Here is a 13,481-nt window from a genome sequence, read left to right on the forward strand (position 1 = left end):
TTAATCTGCTGAACCTTCTGCTCATTTCCAAATATAAAAAACCTCTCTCCAACTCAACATTGGCCTGCCTGCCTCAGCTGCCTGTGAGGGGCTTTTTAGTTGTGCTGGATTACTGTTCACTGCAAAGCGACGCAAGGATAAGTGGAACTATCTTTGAAAATCAACTACTGCTCAAACTTAAAGGAGTGATTTTTCACATAGATATCCATTTCTCAACGTCACCGAGTACTGTCGGTATGAACATAACTGAAACAATTGGTTTTACCTAGCTCAAGTTGCTGCAGCTACAGCGCTACACACTGGGAGCATGAACATGGCTGCCTCGAGCTAGGACCAAAGTCCTTTTCAGGCAAGTACCTCCACTCGGCGGCCATATTGCAACACTTTTTGGGCACTTATCGTGCATCTATTTCGGCAGAAATGTGTGTGCATAAGGTTTCACGACACCAATCTTGCTCCAGCAGCGAGATCACAACAGATGATTGGCACGATGTCTTCACAGCACACCACATGATTGGCTCCATGTATTCACATGTCAACGTTTTGCCGCGGAAGGGTTGTGATATTTGTAGACAACTGACTAACCCCATGCATTACTATGGAGGATTTTTTGAGTGCTGTATCTCCTCATTAGAAAGTCTCTGGTAAAACTGGTTGTTCTGGTACCCCCCCCCCAAAAAAAAAAAAGTAACTAAGTAACTTTTATTTAAAGTACATTTTAAATTAACTACTTTTTACTTTAACTTAAGTACATTTTCAGATCAGTATTTTAATTTGTACTTGAGTAATATTTCATCAAGGTATTGGTACTTTTACTTGAGTACAATATTTTCGTACTTTTTCCACCTCTGTATGTAGGCTATGCTGTATCTACAGAGAACTAAACAACACAGCACTTCCCCAATGAAAAGTATCCAACAATGGGCAAGTGTTTTCTGAGGGCTAACAAGTTAATAATAAACATTATTATACAGCTCTTCAAATGCTAATAGAACGCTCCATTGACAATGTCTAGAATATGGTCAGAAAAATCTACCGAGAAGTTTGAATATTTGAGTATGGAAAAAGTATGGAATTTTGAAATGGAAAATGTGTAGGAACCCTGACAGTAATATGCTACAAACATGTTAAACAGCTAGGAAAGGCTGTCGCAAATCCCTCGAACAGGTGGTCAATCAGAGATTTCAAACGAACGAGGGAACATGTCGCAATGCAACAGCGCTGTTTTCCCTTGATGAAAGTGAAACCACGAGTTTTCCCACATCTCAATTTTGCCCAAAGTTTTCATATAAATAATAATAGTTTTCAGTGACAACCTCATTAAATAATATGAATTTTCCGTATGGGGTCTTAAAAGCCATGTATCCTTCTAGCCACAGCGTTTTTGTTTCAAACATAAGCCTAATCTAAGCGTGCTCAGATGACGTGATAGACCAGGCGCTGTTGCTCACCTGTCCATCATCGTAAAGCCTGATTTGATTGGTCCGCCCGATATAGGGCGAGCATACTTCCACAATGGAGCAATGCCAGACCGAATTTCCCGAACTCAAATGTTGGCACCCAGGCTATACCTGACTCACAGGGTGGAAACATTCAAGGACAATGTCTGTTTTAGGTTTTGGTCAATGCTCACTCAACACTGTGATGGTATTATTATTTGTCTTGAAGGATATTGTGTGTCCTGTTTGGATCATTTTCTCATTACCATTATCCATATCATTACATGTAAGTTGAAGAGGTGTTACTTTAATACATTTCAGCAGAAGAACAGATTTTACCATTATGTTAATATTGCTACCAACATTAAATACCTTTTTGTACTTGGATTTTTTCTAAGCACAGTCACTTTCAATCAGTTGAATTTCACAGCCACAAATATATTCAGACTGAAATTGTGCAGGATCTCTTACAAGCTCACCTTAAATTCGCTTCACTTCACAGTGCTGACAGATTACTCCATTGGTGGGCTGTTTTAATAATACGGTTAGGGAATAAGAAATTGCAAAGTGGAGAATTTCTCAGTGTTTTAAACATACAGGTGCTGGTCATATAATTAGAATATCATCAAAAAGTTAATGTATGTCAGTGATTCCATACAAAAAGTTAAACTTGTATATTATATTCATTCATTACACACAGACTGATGTATTTCAAATGTTTATTTCTTTAAAGGTGCCATGTGTAAGAATTGAGGTAAAAATATCCAAAAGATGAGCTACACGCATCAAAAGAATGAGAAGAAATAAGGGCGATGATGTCATTAAAAAAATAACAAGGTATAGTGCTGCAGAGATATCAACCTGAATTAGCATGCTAAATTACTAGCCACAGCCCGACAGGTGTCATAATACCAGTTTCGGCCATGGGAGGCAGTATGCGGACAACATAACCGCTAACCAAACTGCAATACACGAGTCTCGGTTGTTACTCTAGGGTAAACCAGCTCACTTTCTGGAGGTATACTGCCCCCATTTTTTATGGAATGTGGAGTATGAATTGATTTTTGGCGGACATTACACATGGCACCTTTACATTTTGATGATTATAACTGACAACTAATGAAATTCCCAAATTCAGTATCTCAGAAAATTAAAATATTACTTAAGACCAATACAAAAAAAGTTTTTTTTAGAAATGTTGCCCAACTGAAAAGTATGAGCATGTACAGCACTCAATACTTAGTTGGGGGTCCTTGTGCCTGAATTACTGCAGCAATGTGGCGTGGCATGGAGTCGATCAGTCTGTGGCACTGCTCAGGTGTTATGAGAGCCCAGGTTGCTCTGATAGTGGCCTTCAGCTCTTCTGCATTGTTGGGTCTGGCATATCGCATCTTCTTCTTTACAATACCATGGGGTTAAGGTCAGGCGAGTTTGCTTGCCAACTAAGAACAGGGATACCATGGTCCTTAAACCAGGTAGTGGTAGCTTTGGCACTGTGTGCAGGTGCCAAGTCCTGTTGGAAAATTAAATCATCTCCATAAAGTTGGTCAGCAGCAGGAAGCATAAAAGCTAAAACTTCCTGGTAGACGGTTGCGTTGACCTTGGACCTCAGAAAACACAGTGGACCAACACCAGCAGATGACATGGCACCCCAAACCATCACTGACTGGAAACTTTACACTGGACTTCAAGCAACGTGGATTCTGTGCCTCTCCTCTCTTCCTCCAGACTCTGGGACCTTGATTTCCAAAGGAAATGCAAAATAATTTTACTTTCATCAGAGAACATTACTTTGGACCACTCCGTAGCAGTCCAGTCCTTTTTGTCTTTAGCCCAGGCGAGACGCTTCTGACGCTGTCTCTTGTTCAAGAGTGGCTTGACACAAGGAATGCGACAGCTAAAACCCATCTTGCATACGTCTGTGCGTGGTGGTTCTTGAAGCACTGACTCCAGCTGCAGTCCACTCTTTGTGAATCTCCCCTACATTTTTGAATGGGTTTTGTTTCACAATCCTCTCCAGGGTGCAGTTATCCCTATTGCTTGTACACTTTTTTCTACCACATTTTTTCCTTCCCTTGGCCTCTCTATTAATGTGCTTGGACACAGAGCTCTGTTAGCCAACCTCTTTAGCAATGACCTTTTGTGTCTTGCCCTCCTTGTGCAAGGTTCCAATTGTCATCTTTTAGACAACTGTCAAGTCAGCAGTCTTCCCCATGATTGTGTAGCCTATAGAACTAGACTGAGAGACCATTTAATGGGGTGTGTGAGTGTGGCACCAGGTGTCAATATTGAACCTTTTCACAATATTCACATTTTTTGAAATACTGAATTTGTGATTTTCATTAGTTGTCAGTTACTATAAAAATGAAAAGAAATAAACATTTGAAATGTATCAGTCTCTGTGTAATGAATGAATATAATATACAAGTTTCACTTTTTGAATGGAATTACTGACATCAACTTTTTGATAATATTCTAATTATATGACCAGCACCTGTATATGAGGACTGTAGATACGGCTTTATAAAAAATATAGTAGATCATACATCCCAGCACAGAAAGAGCGTTGTACCAATACGCTGACAACCCCATGTGCACAGTTGTATGAGTGTTTTAAAAAATGCTGCCTGTAGCTTTGCAACGGCAGCAGCATCATGTCTGTTGATAATAATACATCAAATACACATGAAAGCTACCATATCAAGTGTTTGAGTATTTTGAACGTGGTGTCCCCATGCCCATATTAAAAGAGGCACTCGTGACATCAACATTTGGTTTATTTGCATTTTACTTTTAAACACAAAACATGAATATCACAGTAGGTTTTCATCATCACTTTACAAGAACAGTGTGGAATACATACAATCAGTACACATATTTCAAGGACACTAATAACCCTCTCTTGGCATATGGGATGATTTTGATGATTTGTATGTGAAAGAACTCCATTACACCATTCTTCAGATGGTGATAGATGAGTGTGACTGGATCATAGACTGGAGGAATCAGCAATTTACTTTTACCTCAATTCTTACAGGATACACACATATGTTATTCCATTGTATGGAATAGATTATTCCATAAGCCCTCACTTCCTGGTAAAGACTAAACACGGTCATTTCTGATCTCCTTGGAGCCAGTATGTTTGTTGGGAAATGTAAAATGTGGTAATTTGCCCTTTGGCACAGCACTATCATACAAAATATTTTCACAAGCTGTCACTAGGTGGCAGTGTTGAACACACCATAGGGTTCACTATACCATACGCCACTTTTACAAGTGATTCACATGGTGCTATTTACAACATATACTATGTGTGCTCTAATGTGTCACCCACACAGAAGTCACTATTATAGACAACACACACACACACACACACACACACACACACACACACACACACATACAGAAACATGTACATGACACACTCGTACCAAAATGTTGTGTTCATTAATTATCAAAAGATACATGGCATTTAAGTAGCTGGCCTACTTACTGAATCTAGCATTGGGAATCCCACCTCGACAGAAGCGTCTGGCCGAGTTCTCTTCCAAGTGACCTGGGACCAGAGGCTCTAGCTATGGCTCTTTGTCATCTTTCAGTGTATGACTCACGCTCCCATTGAGAGGCCAAGAGGCTAAGCCTCGGGAGCCAGATATGGGAGTGGAGCTGTAAAATGGCTTAATGTGAAAATGCCCATAGTAAATCAGGAGCTGAGAGGGGCATCCTTCCTTGTATTCTGCCTCTGCCATCATCAGAGATAACTCGGAACATGCAGCGAAAAACTTTAAAGTCTGCCTTCGGGGCATTTTTTGTTGCATCTGCATGTATTTTGTGACTCAGTTTTGGGCAATTGTAAACGCTTGAGCGCCGGTTGAATTTGAACTCACAGTCCAATGCAAAATTTTTACCCTGCCTAGACTGCTGGCATCAACATCCCTATTTTATTAACCGGGTGAATGTATGTGGAGAAAGGAGCGAGTGATGATCTCCATATGTCGTCTCGTCTGCCTTAAAGTTACTTATATGCTGAGCAATGTGTTTTTTTCTCACTGTAATCCCTTTTAATCAGTCTGTCCTGTCAGTATTTTTCTCGAAGGGCTGACTGATGCCTCATTTGTAGAGATCTAAAAGAAAAATAGAAAAAATAAATGTGGAACATCAAAAGACAATTACATTTAAATGCAAGACCAAGTTGTGTGTGGATGGACAGTCGAAGTACAGTACTTACACAAAAGTGAGTATTAAAGAAAGAGATGGGATGCTTTCTCATTGCCATGCAAGACAGGGAACTGATCAAATCCACCAATGAAATCAACTGAAAGCCAAAAGCAAATGCAGGGAAATACAAAACCGATGAAACAAAAAGGCAATATGGCTGACAAAAGGGGGATGTTAAGGAAGTGAAATGATAAATCTTCAGCCTCATGTATTATGTATCAAAGTGTTTTACAAAGAAGGGAGACGGAGGCAAGCATGTGAAGTGACTATTTGGGAAAAACAGATAGAAAGAACAGAAATCCAAAGGACAGGGAGATGTTGGAGAGGGAATGAGGGAGCGAGTAAACGAAGAGAAGGTCACTTACAGGTGTCCTCCTCTTCATTGAAGACACTGAGCACGTAGCAGGCGTATACAAATCCCAGAAGCTGCACACACACACACACACACACACACACACACACACACACACACCGGTAGACCAAAATTAATGTAGCATCACCATGGAAACTGCTGAGTCTCATATATACAAGACATACAGGTGTATTCGCCTTCAAATAGAACACATATTGACATGAATACACACCTAAACCACGTCTATGCACTGTGTGATTAGAATTATGAATGCACTGTACATACCGCTCCTATGCTGTGCATGTGTTGGAGTGCTTTTGGGATACAGGCTGCCCTACCTAAAGGCATGTATGTGTCTGTGTGTATATATGTGTGTATCTATTTCATGTATTAGGACTTACGTTGAAGTGTATGTGTGAACATTTGTGTGCATGCCTTAATGTGGCTCTAAATTTGCATACTGTATGTTCTGAAGTTATCAGAAATTTCTGAAGCCTTCAAATATAATTATCTTTTCTAATCTTCAACAGTCCAGAGCACACCTGTATTTTGGTAAAAGGTGCAGTCAGCGATTGTGCATGACATCGCGTTTGTTTATGTTTTTGTTTATGTTAACATTTACATTTCCTACCATACGCTTTTGTCCAAAACAACGTACATTATATTTTCAGCAAGGGTCAAACAAAACACACCAGAGAGGTAGCTCACCCCTCCCTCAGTATTCCCAGAGAAAATCCATATAGTCTTTAGTTTTTGTTTGGGGGGACAGGCTGCCCTCACTTTGTTTGTTTCCTGTTTTTGGAGCCCAGGCTGCCTACAGAGATCTTTTGTGTACTCATAGGATGGGCAGCTAGTTGATCATGATGAGATGTTCGCAGAATGTAAGAAGAATTTTATCAGCTTGAAATTGCGGACTGCACCATTAAAGACCTACTTCAGCCACTGACTTACCCCTAAAACTATTTTCAGTTCCTTAAGAGTTACACATTCATACATTTTTTTTTTTACATTAAATGAAATCCCCTCATGGTATGTATCTCTATACCGTCTGCCTCACCTGAGATGTGGGGAGCTAATACAGTGTACAGTACAACATCTCCATGTCTGTGTGCCAGTATGTCTTTGTAATTCCCCCATGTACTTACAGATATGAAAAGTTGCAGGGCACTGTGCAGCACCTCTATGTACTGATACTCCAGCATGCAACCTAGAGATGAGATCAGTGCCGGGCTCTCCAGACTCTGCCACCTAGTGGCGGGAAGGTCTCTGTCGTCACATCCCGGGGCATTCTCCTTCCACCAGGAGGAATGAGAGGACACTCCCAGAGAGAGGTAGTTACTGTCCTGAAATGACACGGTACGTAATAGTGAATGAGTGGAGTGGAGGGGTGGTTGTCATGGTCATCACTCATCTCAAACTCATGGTGCAAAAACACTGCAAAAGTAAGCCAACCATGATGTTAAATATCATTTTTTAAAGTATACAGTATTTTGGGGTATTTTTGCACTTTATTGGATAGGACAATGAAGAGTGACAGGAAGCAAGTGGGAGAGAGAGAAAAGAGGTGGGATGAGGAAATGACCGTGAGTCAGACTTGAACCCGGGGCCCTGTGGACACTTGAGGTACCAATGCTGCTGCTTGTGCCGCAGCTCCACCATGCGCTTAAATATCTGATTTGCAGCTGGATTGTGGTTTGTTTTACCCTGTGGGGTTGAGAGTAAAACTGCACACATGTATGGAGCTTGATTCGGTTACTATTACCCCTGACATACACTCCCCTCAACTTCACTATAACATAAGAGCTTAAGTCTTAAAGGAGAATTCCGGTGTGATATTGACCTAAAGTGTGTTGAAACATGATACCGAGTGTGAACATATGTCTCATAGCCCATCTCGGCTTGTCCACTGCACTCCGCAAATCGGGTGCTAGTTAGCTGATGCTACCAACAGCTTTTTCAATGGGGGTGCCTCGGGCATCGGCCTAGTCATGCAAATAAATCACTGTTTTATACCATTTACAAGGCTCAACATATCTCCACACTTCATTGGTAGACTTCTGAGGGCCCTGACATTTAAAACGAGACATTGAGAACTTTGAAAAAGCACTGGTAGTTTACTTACAAGACGATTTATACAGACAGTATCTTCACAAGTATGAATGAACAGGTATGATAAGGGATCAGATTCCAAAAATAATTCTGTGGAAATGCATGGATTCCAGTTTTTTCCAGTAGCAGCAACTGGAATCCATGCATTTCCACAGAATTATTTTTGGAATCTGATCCCTTATCATACCTGTTCATTCATACTCGTCGCTCGACTTATCGTGACTAAATTCAAGATGGCTGCAAACGCTAAATTTTGTGAAGATACTGTCTGTATAAATCGTCTTGTAAGTGAACTACCAGTGCTTTTTCAAAGTTCTCAATGTCTCATTTTAAATGTCAGGGCCCTCGGAAGTCTACCAATTAAGTGTGGAGATACGTTGAGCCTCGTAAATGGTGTAAAACAGTGATTTATTTGCTTGGCTAGGCCGATGCCCGAGGAACCCCCATTGAAAAAGCTGTTGGTAGCATCGGCTAACTAGCGCCAGATTTCGGAGTGCAGGGGACAAGCCGAGATGGGCTATGAGACATACATTCACACTCGGTATCATGTTTCAACACACTTTAGGTCAATATCACACCGGAATTCTCCTTTAAGTCTACGGTTTTAGAGTTAGGAGTCGAAGGCCAAGACCTGGGAAATAAATAGCCTAAACTTTTACGTATATTCATTTTTAGAAGTTAGATTTGGTTTCTTGTTTACAGTCTTGGGTAAAATGTGGCTACTTATTTATATCAGAGGTGTCCGTCAAGTGTATTTCAATAAGATGATCATGAAAAAACAACAGGTCACAAGCCACATAAAGGTTAACAATGGCCTCTCTTAATATTCTCTTCTATAGCCATATTTGCAGTGCCTTCCTTACTGACTAGCCCCATGCTATTTCTCTATAATAATGTTGTTGATATAGTCATTAACTGTTATTGGTTTATATATCCTGCTCACCCTCTACTTATACACAGAGCACATTTGAGGCCATATCTAGGTCAGGCAAATGGCTCATTCATAAAACCCATCAGGTCACCAGATGATGTTTGCTACCAGCTGCTACCTCACTATTTGGTGGGTGGGGCTTTTAAGCTGTTGGGTATGGCTAGGAAACAGGTGCATGGGAGGGGGGGGGGGGGTCAGATGACAGAGAGAGAGAGAGAGAGAGAGTAGAGAGGGGGGTGAAGCTGAAGCAGCGGAAGGAAGGGTAAAGAAAAGTAGCCATGAGGAAAATTAGAGAAAGCAAGCAAATGATTAAAAATAGCAAAAGGTTCGTTTTCTTTATTACTTAAAGCTGCAGTTGGCAAGTCTGACAGATTTAGGGGACTTAGCCAAAATTTTGAATGTTTACAACTCTCATGTCCCTCCCCCACTACCTCCGAGCACCCTCTCATCGAGTTTGTGCTCGTCAATGCGCACCAGACTGCACCAGACTGTGATTCAGTCAGATCTCACACAACCCTGCTCTGATTGGACCAGAAGAACCGGGAGCTGTGAATTTTTGCAAAACAAATAACAGGCTCTAGGTGGAGGTAGAAGTGCAGGGTTTTTTTTTCTAAAACCGGCTGATTTATGGTGTTCTGTCGGAGCATAGTGTCGTTTTCAATGATGATCAAAACAATTTTGCCAACTGCAGCTTTAATTATGATTTGTTTTTGTTAAAATTGATAGACAATATGTTGTAAATTCTAGAAGGAAAATACTGATGCACTTTCTTACCTTGGAAAGGCCGCCAAGGTCAAGGTAGAGGCAACACACAAATATGTTCCAGCCGACCCAAAACACAGTCCATGTTAGGTACTGGTGGATGAACAAAACAGAATTTGAAATCTCAAGGAGTGCAGGCATTGGAAGAATAAGTCAAGGTTGTTAGGTGTTGTGTGACTGAGGTAATTCCGATGGAATCTATTGTTCTTTCTGTAAAAGATTTCCTCTCAAAAAAAAATATGCAAAAGCTAACCCACTGTAAGGATACATGAGGTCAGTCCACTTAACAGACCCTCATTAAAATGATTACAAATGTTCCACGGGTTTCAAGAACACATGAACACATTCTCTCATTCAGGTATATATTCTGAAAACCACACATTCTTTTCCGAACTCATTTGAAGGTTACTTAATCCTACCATGTAGCGTTTTGCTAGTAAATGAACACAAAGCAATGTGCTTGTTGCAATTCACTACTGTTTTTGAAGGAGTGGATTCAGGCAATATAAAATGTTTAATAATTTCTCATGGTAAATGCCACTACTAAATTCTTCTACGCTCTGTTAAAAGAAAAGCCCTGTCCCCTATATGCACCCTGTTTCATAAATTAGACATAAGAAACAGCAAATCATAGCCTGAGTCCTTTTTACGGTATTATGGTTGTGCTCACGGAACAAAATGTTCTTCTTGGAATAACTGCATACATCTTCACCAAACACTGAAGGAACCATTGTTGTACTGTCCCTAGCTAGTGAATCATATTAGTCTTTTGAAAACCATTCAAACATTGGTGCCCAGGGTATTATATATAGAGAGAGAGAGAATCTGCAACACATTTGTTAAAATTGTTTTTCTAGCTGCACCATAGTCTGACATCTCAATGCATATATTATTAATCTGTTCAAATGAATGATGAAATGGTACTCACAAGCACAACATAGCGAGGTCTGTACTGGACAGTACCAAACAGGCCTAGGATGACAACAACAATGTGCAAGAAATTCACCAGGATTGGAGCCCATTGGTAACCCAGGAAATCAAACACCTGTCTCTCCAGTGCTGTTAACTTGAGATGAAAGAAGAGAGAGAGAGAGAAATCAAATAAGAGGGAGAGGGAGGGAGAGAGAGAGAGAGGGAGAAAGACGGTGGAATATGTTAGCACAAACTTATCTTTGCCCTGCTCATGAATTTACCACTATTCATTTGCTCGAACCACATTCCTATGGCCGACAATGCCCCAGTGGCCGCAAAACTATCAACATGCTATGACAGACAGTGGCACCTTTGACCTGAAGACAAAGATAACAGAGACTCCACCTCCTGAGAGAGGCGACAAAACCTCTGCCTCTTATTTTTTCTTTCCACATACAAGGTTCTCACTCCGGGTTGCCAAGGTAACAGACCCAAGGGGGAACAATGCATGTCAGAGAGCACCCTGACCGGGGAGATGAGCGTTCTCCTGTGAGGTCGTCTCTGCTCAATCAGTCAGAGGGGGCGGGACAGGGTGTGGGAATGGGTGAGTGGGACGGCTGGATGGTGGGGGACACATCCTTCAGCCTGCCTTTCATGATGCACTGTGTAGCATGGTGATAAAATCAGTCACCCAGCCCCTGCCTGGTTACCACCCCTCCCCCTCGAATAAAGGCACCCTCACCCACCCCCTTCCCCCACTCTATACCCCCCTTTCCCTCTCTCCATAACACTATGGCTGCTTTGCATCACACAGTCAGAAGCTTTGCCTCTGATCAAAAATTCACAGGCCTTTTCTCTTACGCTCCAAATGGTGGGGCAGATACACATTCACTCTGGTTTGGTTTTGTATTCCTTGATGTGGGGTGGTGATTGGAACGGCAGTGTTGTGATCATAACTCTTGGCTAATGGTGTCAGGAGTCAAGGTGAGGAGGACTCACAATACTGGATCTTATATTCCATTATCATTTAATATCTTCAGGCGTCACTTTATCAGTTTCCTATACTGGGTTCTGAACTTATGGAAGGCAAGATGGCTGTGATCATGGTAGCCTTGAGTGAAAGACACTGATTCATATTTGGAACAAAATCATCAGTGAAAAATGCAAAATAAAATAATAGAAAAGGCTCAACCATGTACTGTGTTGTCCACCATAATCAAGATGAGTTTTGGTTCATTTTAAGAGGATCTTGTTCAACAGATTCTCCCTGGACTCACAGCGGAATACAGATCAGAGCAAAAATAATCTGTGAAATAGACATTGACACACCAGTGTATTCTGGGACACATGGTATACTTCTGTGTTTGTACAACCTTTTGATAGAGAAAACTTCAACCTGTCTAATACGCATGGGCCCGTCATGAGACAAGGATATCTTGAAAAATTATTTGTAAACATATGTTTGCAGTAAAACACCAGGTTGTTCCCCGAGTACTATATGCTGACAAGAGGAAAATTGACTGGATGCATGAGATGCTATGTTATTTATTTAACATTCCCAAAGAAAATGGAATCACATTGTAGTTTCCACTTAAATCATTGAGAGGGAACAAGAGATTTGACTTTGGAGATTATGTCAAAAGTATACACATCCTCACTGTACACGTTGGCTACTTTTTTACTCTTATGAATGAATGTATATTTATTCAGTTATTTATATGAATGACTAATCATTTTAAAATACAACACAAACGCATTTATTCAACTAATAACATGGGAGAAAACTAACTAAATATTTGCAACCAGTTGAAATAATAGACATATTGGTTTATGATTTAAAGTATAAAAAAAGAAGACCAAAGTTGTGTAATCATGTCTCTTTGGAAACTATATCAGTTTGCATAACCACATTTAGTTTAATTTGTTTATCACCAACCTTTCAGACAACAGATTAGTTGATTATAACAAATACCCACTGTTACGATTGAAGACTTCATATGATATAGACCTCATTTAGCATCATAAAGCAAAATAGACCCTTATAAGTAGTCAATTAACTTGGTATCAGCACTTTATGTAGGCCTATGTTTGATACAAATCTTGAGAATAGACTTACCAGTTGCAGAGTGCAAATGAATATCAGCATGCATCGTCCGGAACAGCAACCCATTCTTTCTTCAAAAAGCGCTCGGCGAGAAATGAAATGTGAAATGCACCTTTTTTCAGAAATAATAAAATAATCCGATCATGCTTAATCACTGACTAATTAAACTATGTGTTTCTGAGTTTTTGCAAGCAGCTATGGTTCAACCAAGCGTAGACTACACAACAACACAACACCCCACAACACGATGTCAGCGAGGGGAAGGGGTGGGCTAGCGTGGCGGGCAGATGCAATGAAGTAGGCTAATGTTAGCCGTCTTTGAGGTGCAGAAGAGGAGGAGCTGGCCCGTACACACCCCGTTGTGCCAGCGACTGACAACAGCAGGAGGGGCTGTCAGGGATGACCGCACACATATTATGCATCCACACCACAACCTTGATTGTCTATCATTCCTTACTGATAAAATGTGACAAAGTCTGTAGCCTATTGTAGGCTACTACTTCCCCAAATAGAAAACAAAGTTTATATTGCCTGTTGATTATAATTGGACATCATGCTTTTGATAGTTGCATACATTTTTTTTCTTTTTTATTACAGTCACAATTATCGTTCTAGGCAATTAAGGCAATACATCTGAATCCCCCTTCTCCC

At 40.7% G+C, this 13,481-nt stretch overlaps 1 protein-coding gene across 2 annotated transcripts; it reads right to left on the reverse strand.

Moving 5' to 3' along the window:
• Window positions 1–4,198: 4,198 nt before the first annotated feature.
• nkain5 (sodium/potassium transporting ATPase interacting 5) lies at window positions 4,199–13,183 on the reverse strand. 2 transcript variants are annotated; one of them, XM_042098966.1, is made up of 7 exons: window positions 12,843–13,183; window positions 10,743–10,880; window positions 9,827–9,907; window positions 7,158–7,355; window positions 6,026–6,086; window positions 5,671–5,757; window positions 4,199–5,566 (listed from the first exon to the last, which is right to left on the reverse strand). In XM_042098966.1, exons 1-6 carry the CDS (start codon window positions 12,894–12,896, stop codon window positions 5,684–5,686), a joined length of 606 nt encoding a protein of 201 aa, XP_041954900.1. In that variant the 5' UTR covers window positions 12,897–13,183; the 3' UTR covers window positions 4,199–5,566; window positions 5,671–5,683. The 2 variants fall into 2 exon arrangements, with proteins under 2 accessions (XP_041954900.1, XP_041954901.1); XM_042098967.1 differs by lacking the exon at window positions 5,671–5,757.
• Window positions 13,184–13,481: the final 298 nt, after the last annotated feature.

The sequence above is a fragment of the Alosa sapidissima genome, chromosome 7 (genome assembly GCF_018492685.1).
Source record: "Alosa sapidissima isolate fAloSap1 chromosome 7, fAloSap1.pri, whole genome shotgun sequence".
Classification (NCBI taxonomy): Eukaryota; Metazoa; Chordata; class Actinopteri; order Clupeiformes; family Clupeidae; genus Alosa; species Alosa sapidissima.

Bases quoted from the DNA above. Each gene is read 5' to 3' on its own strand.
- nkain5 (XM_042098966.1), bottom strand. From the start codon at position 12,896: ATGGGTTGCTGTTCCGGACGATGCATGCTGATATTCATTTGCACTCTG. The intron at 6,087-7,157 runs GTAAGTACATGG...GTGTGTGTGCAG, and splicing joins CCCTGCAACTTTTCATATCT to CTTCTGGGATTTGTATACGC. The intron at 5,758-6,025 runs GTAAGTGACCTT...TTTGGCTTTCAG, and splicing joins CAATGAAGAGGAGGACACCT to TTGATTTCATTGGTGGATTT.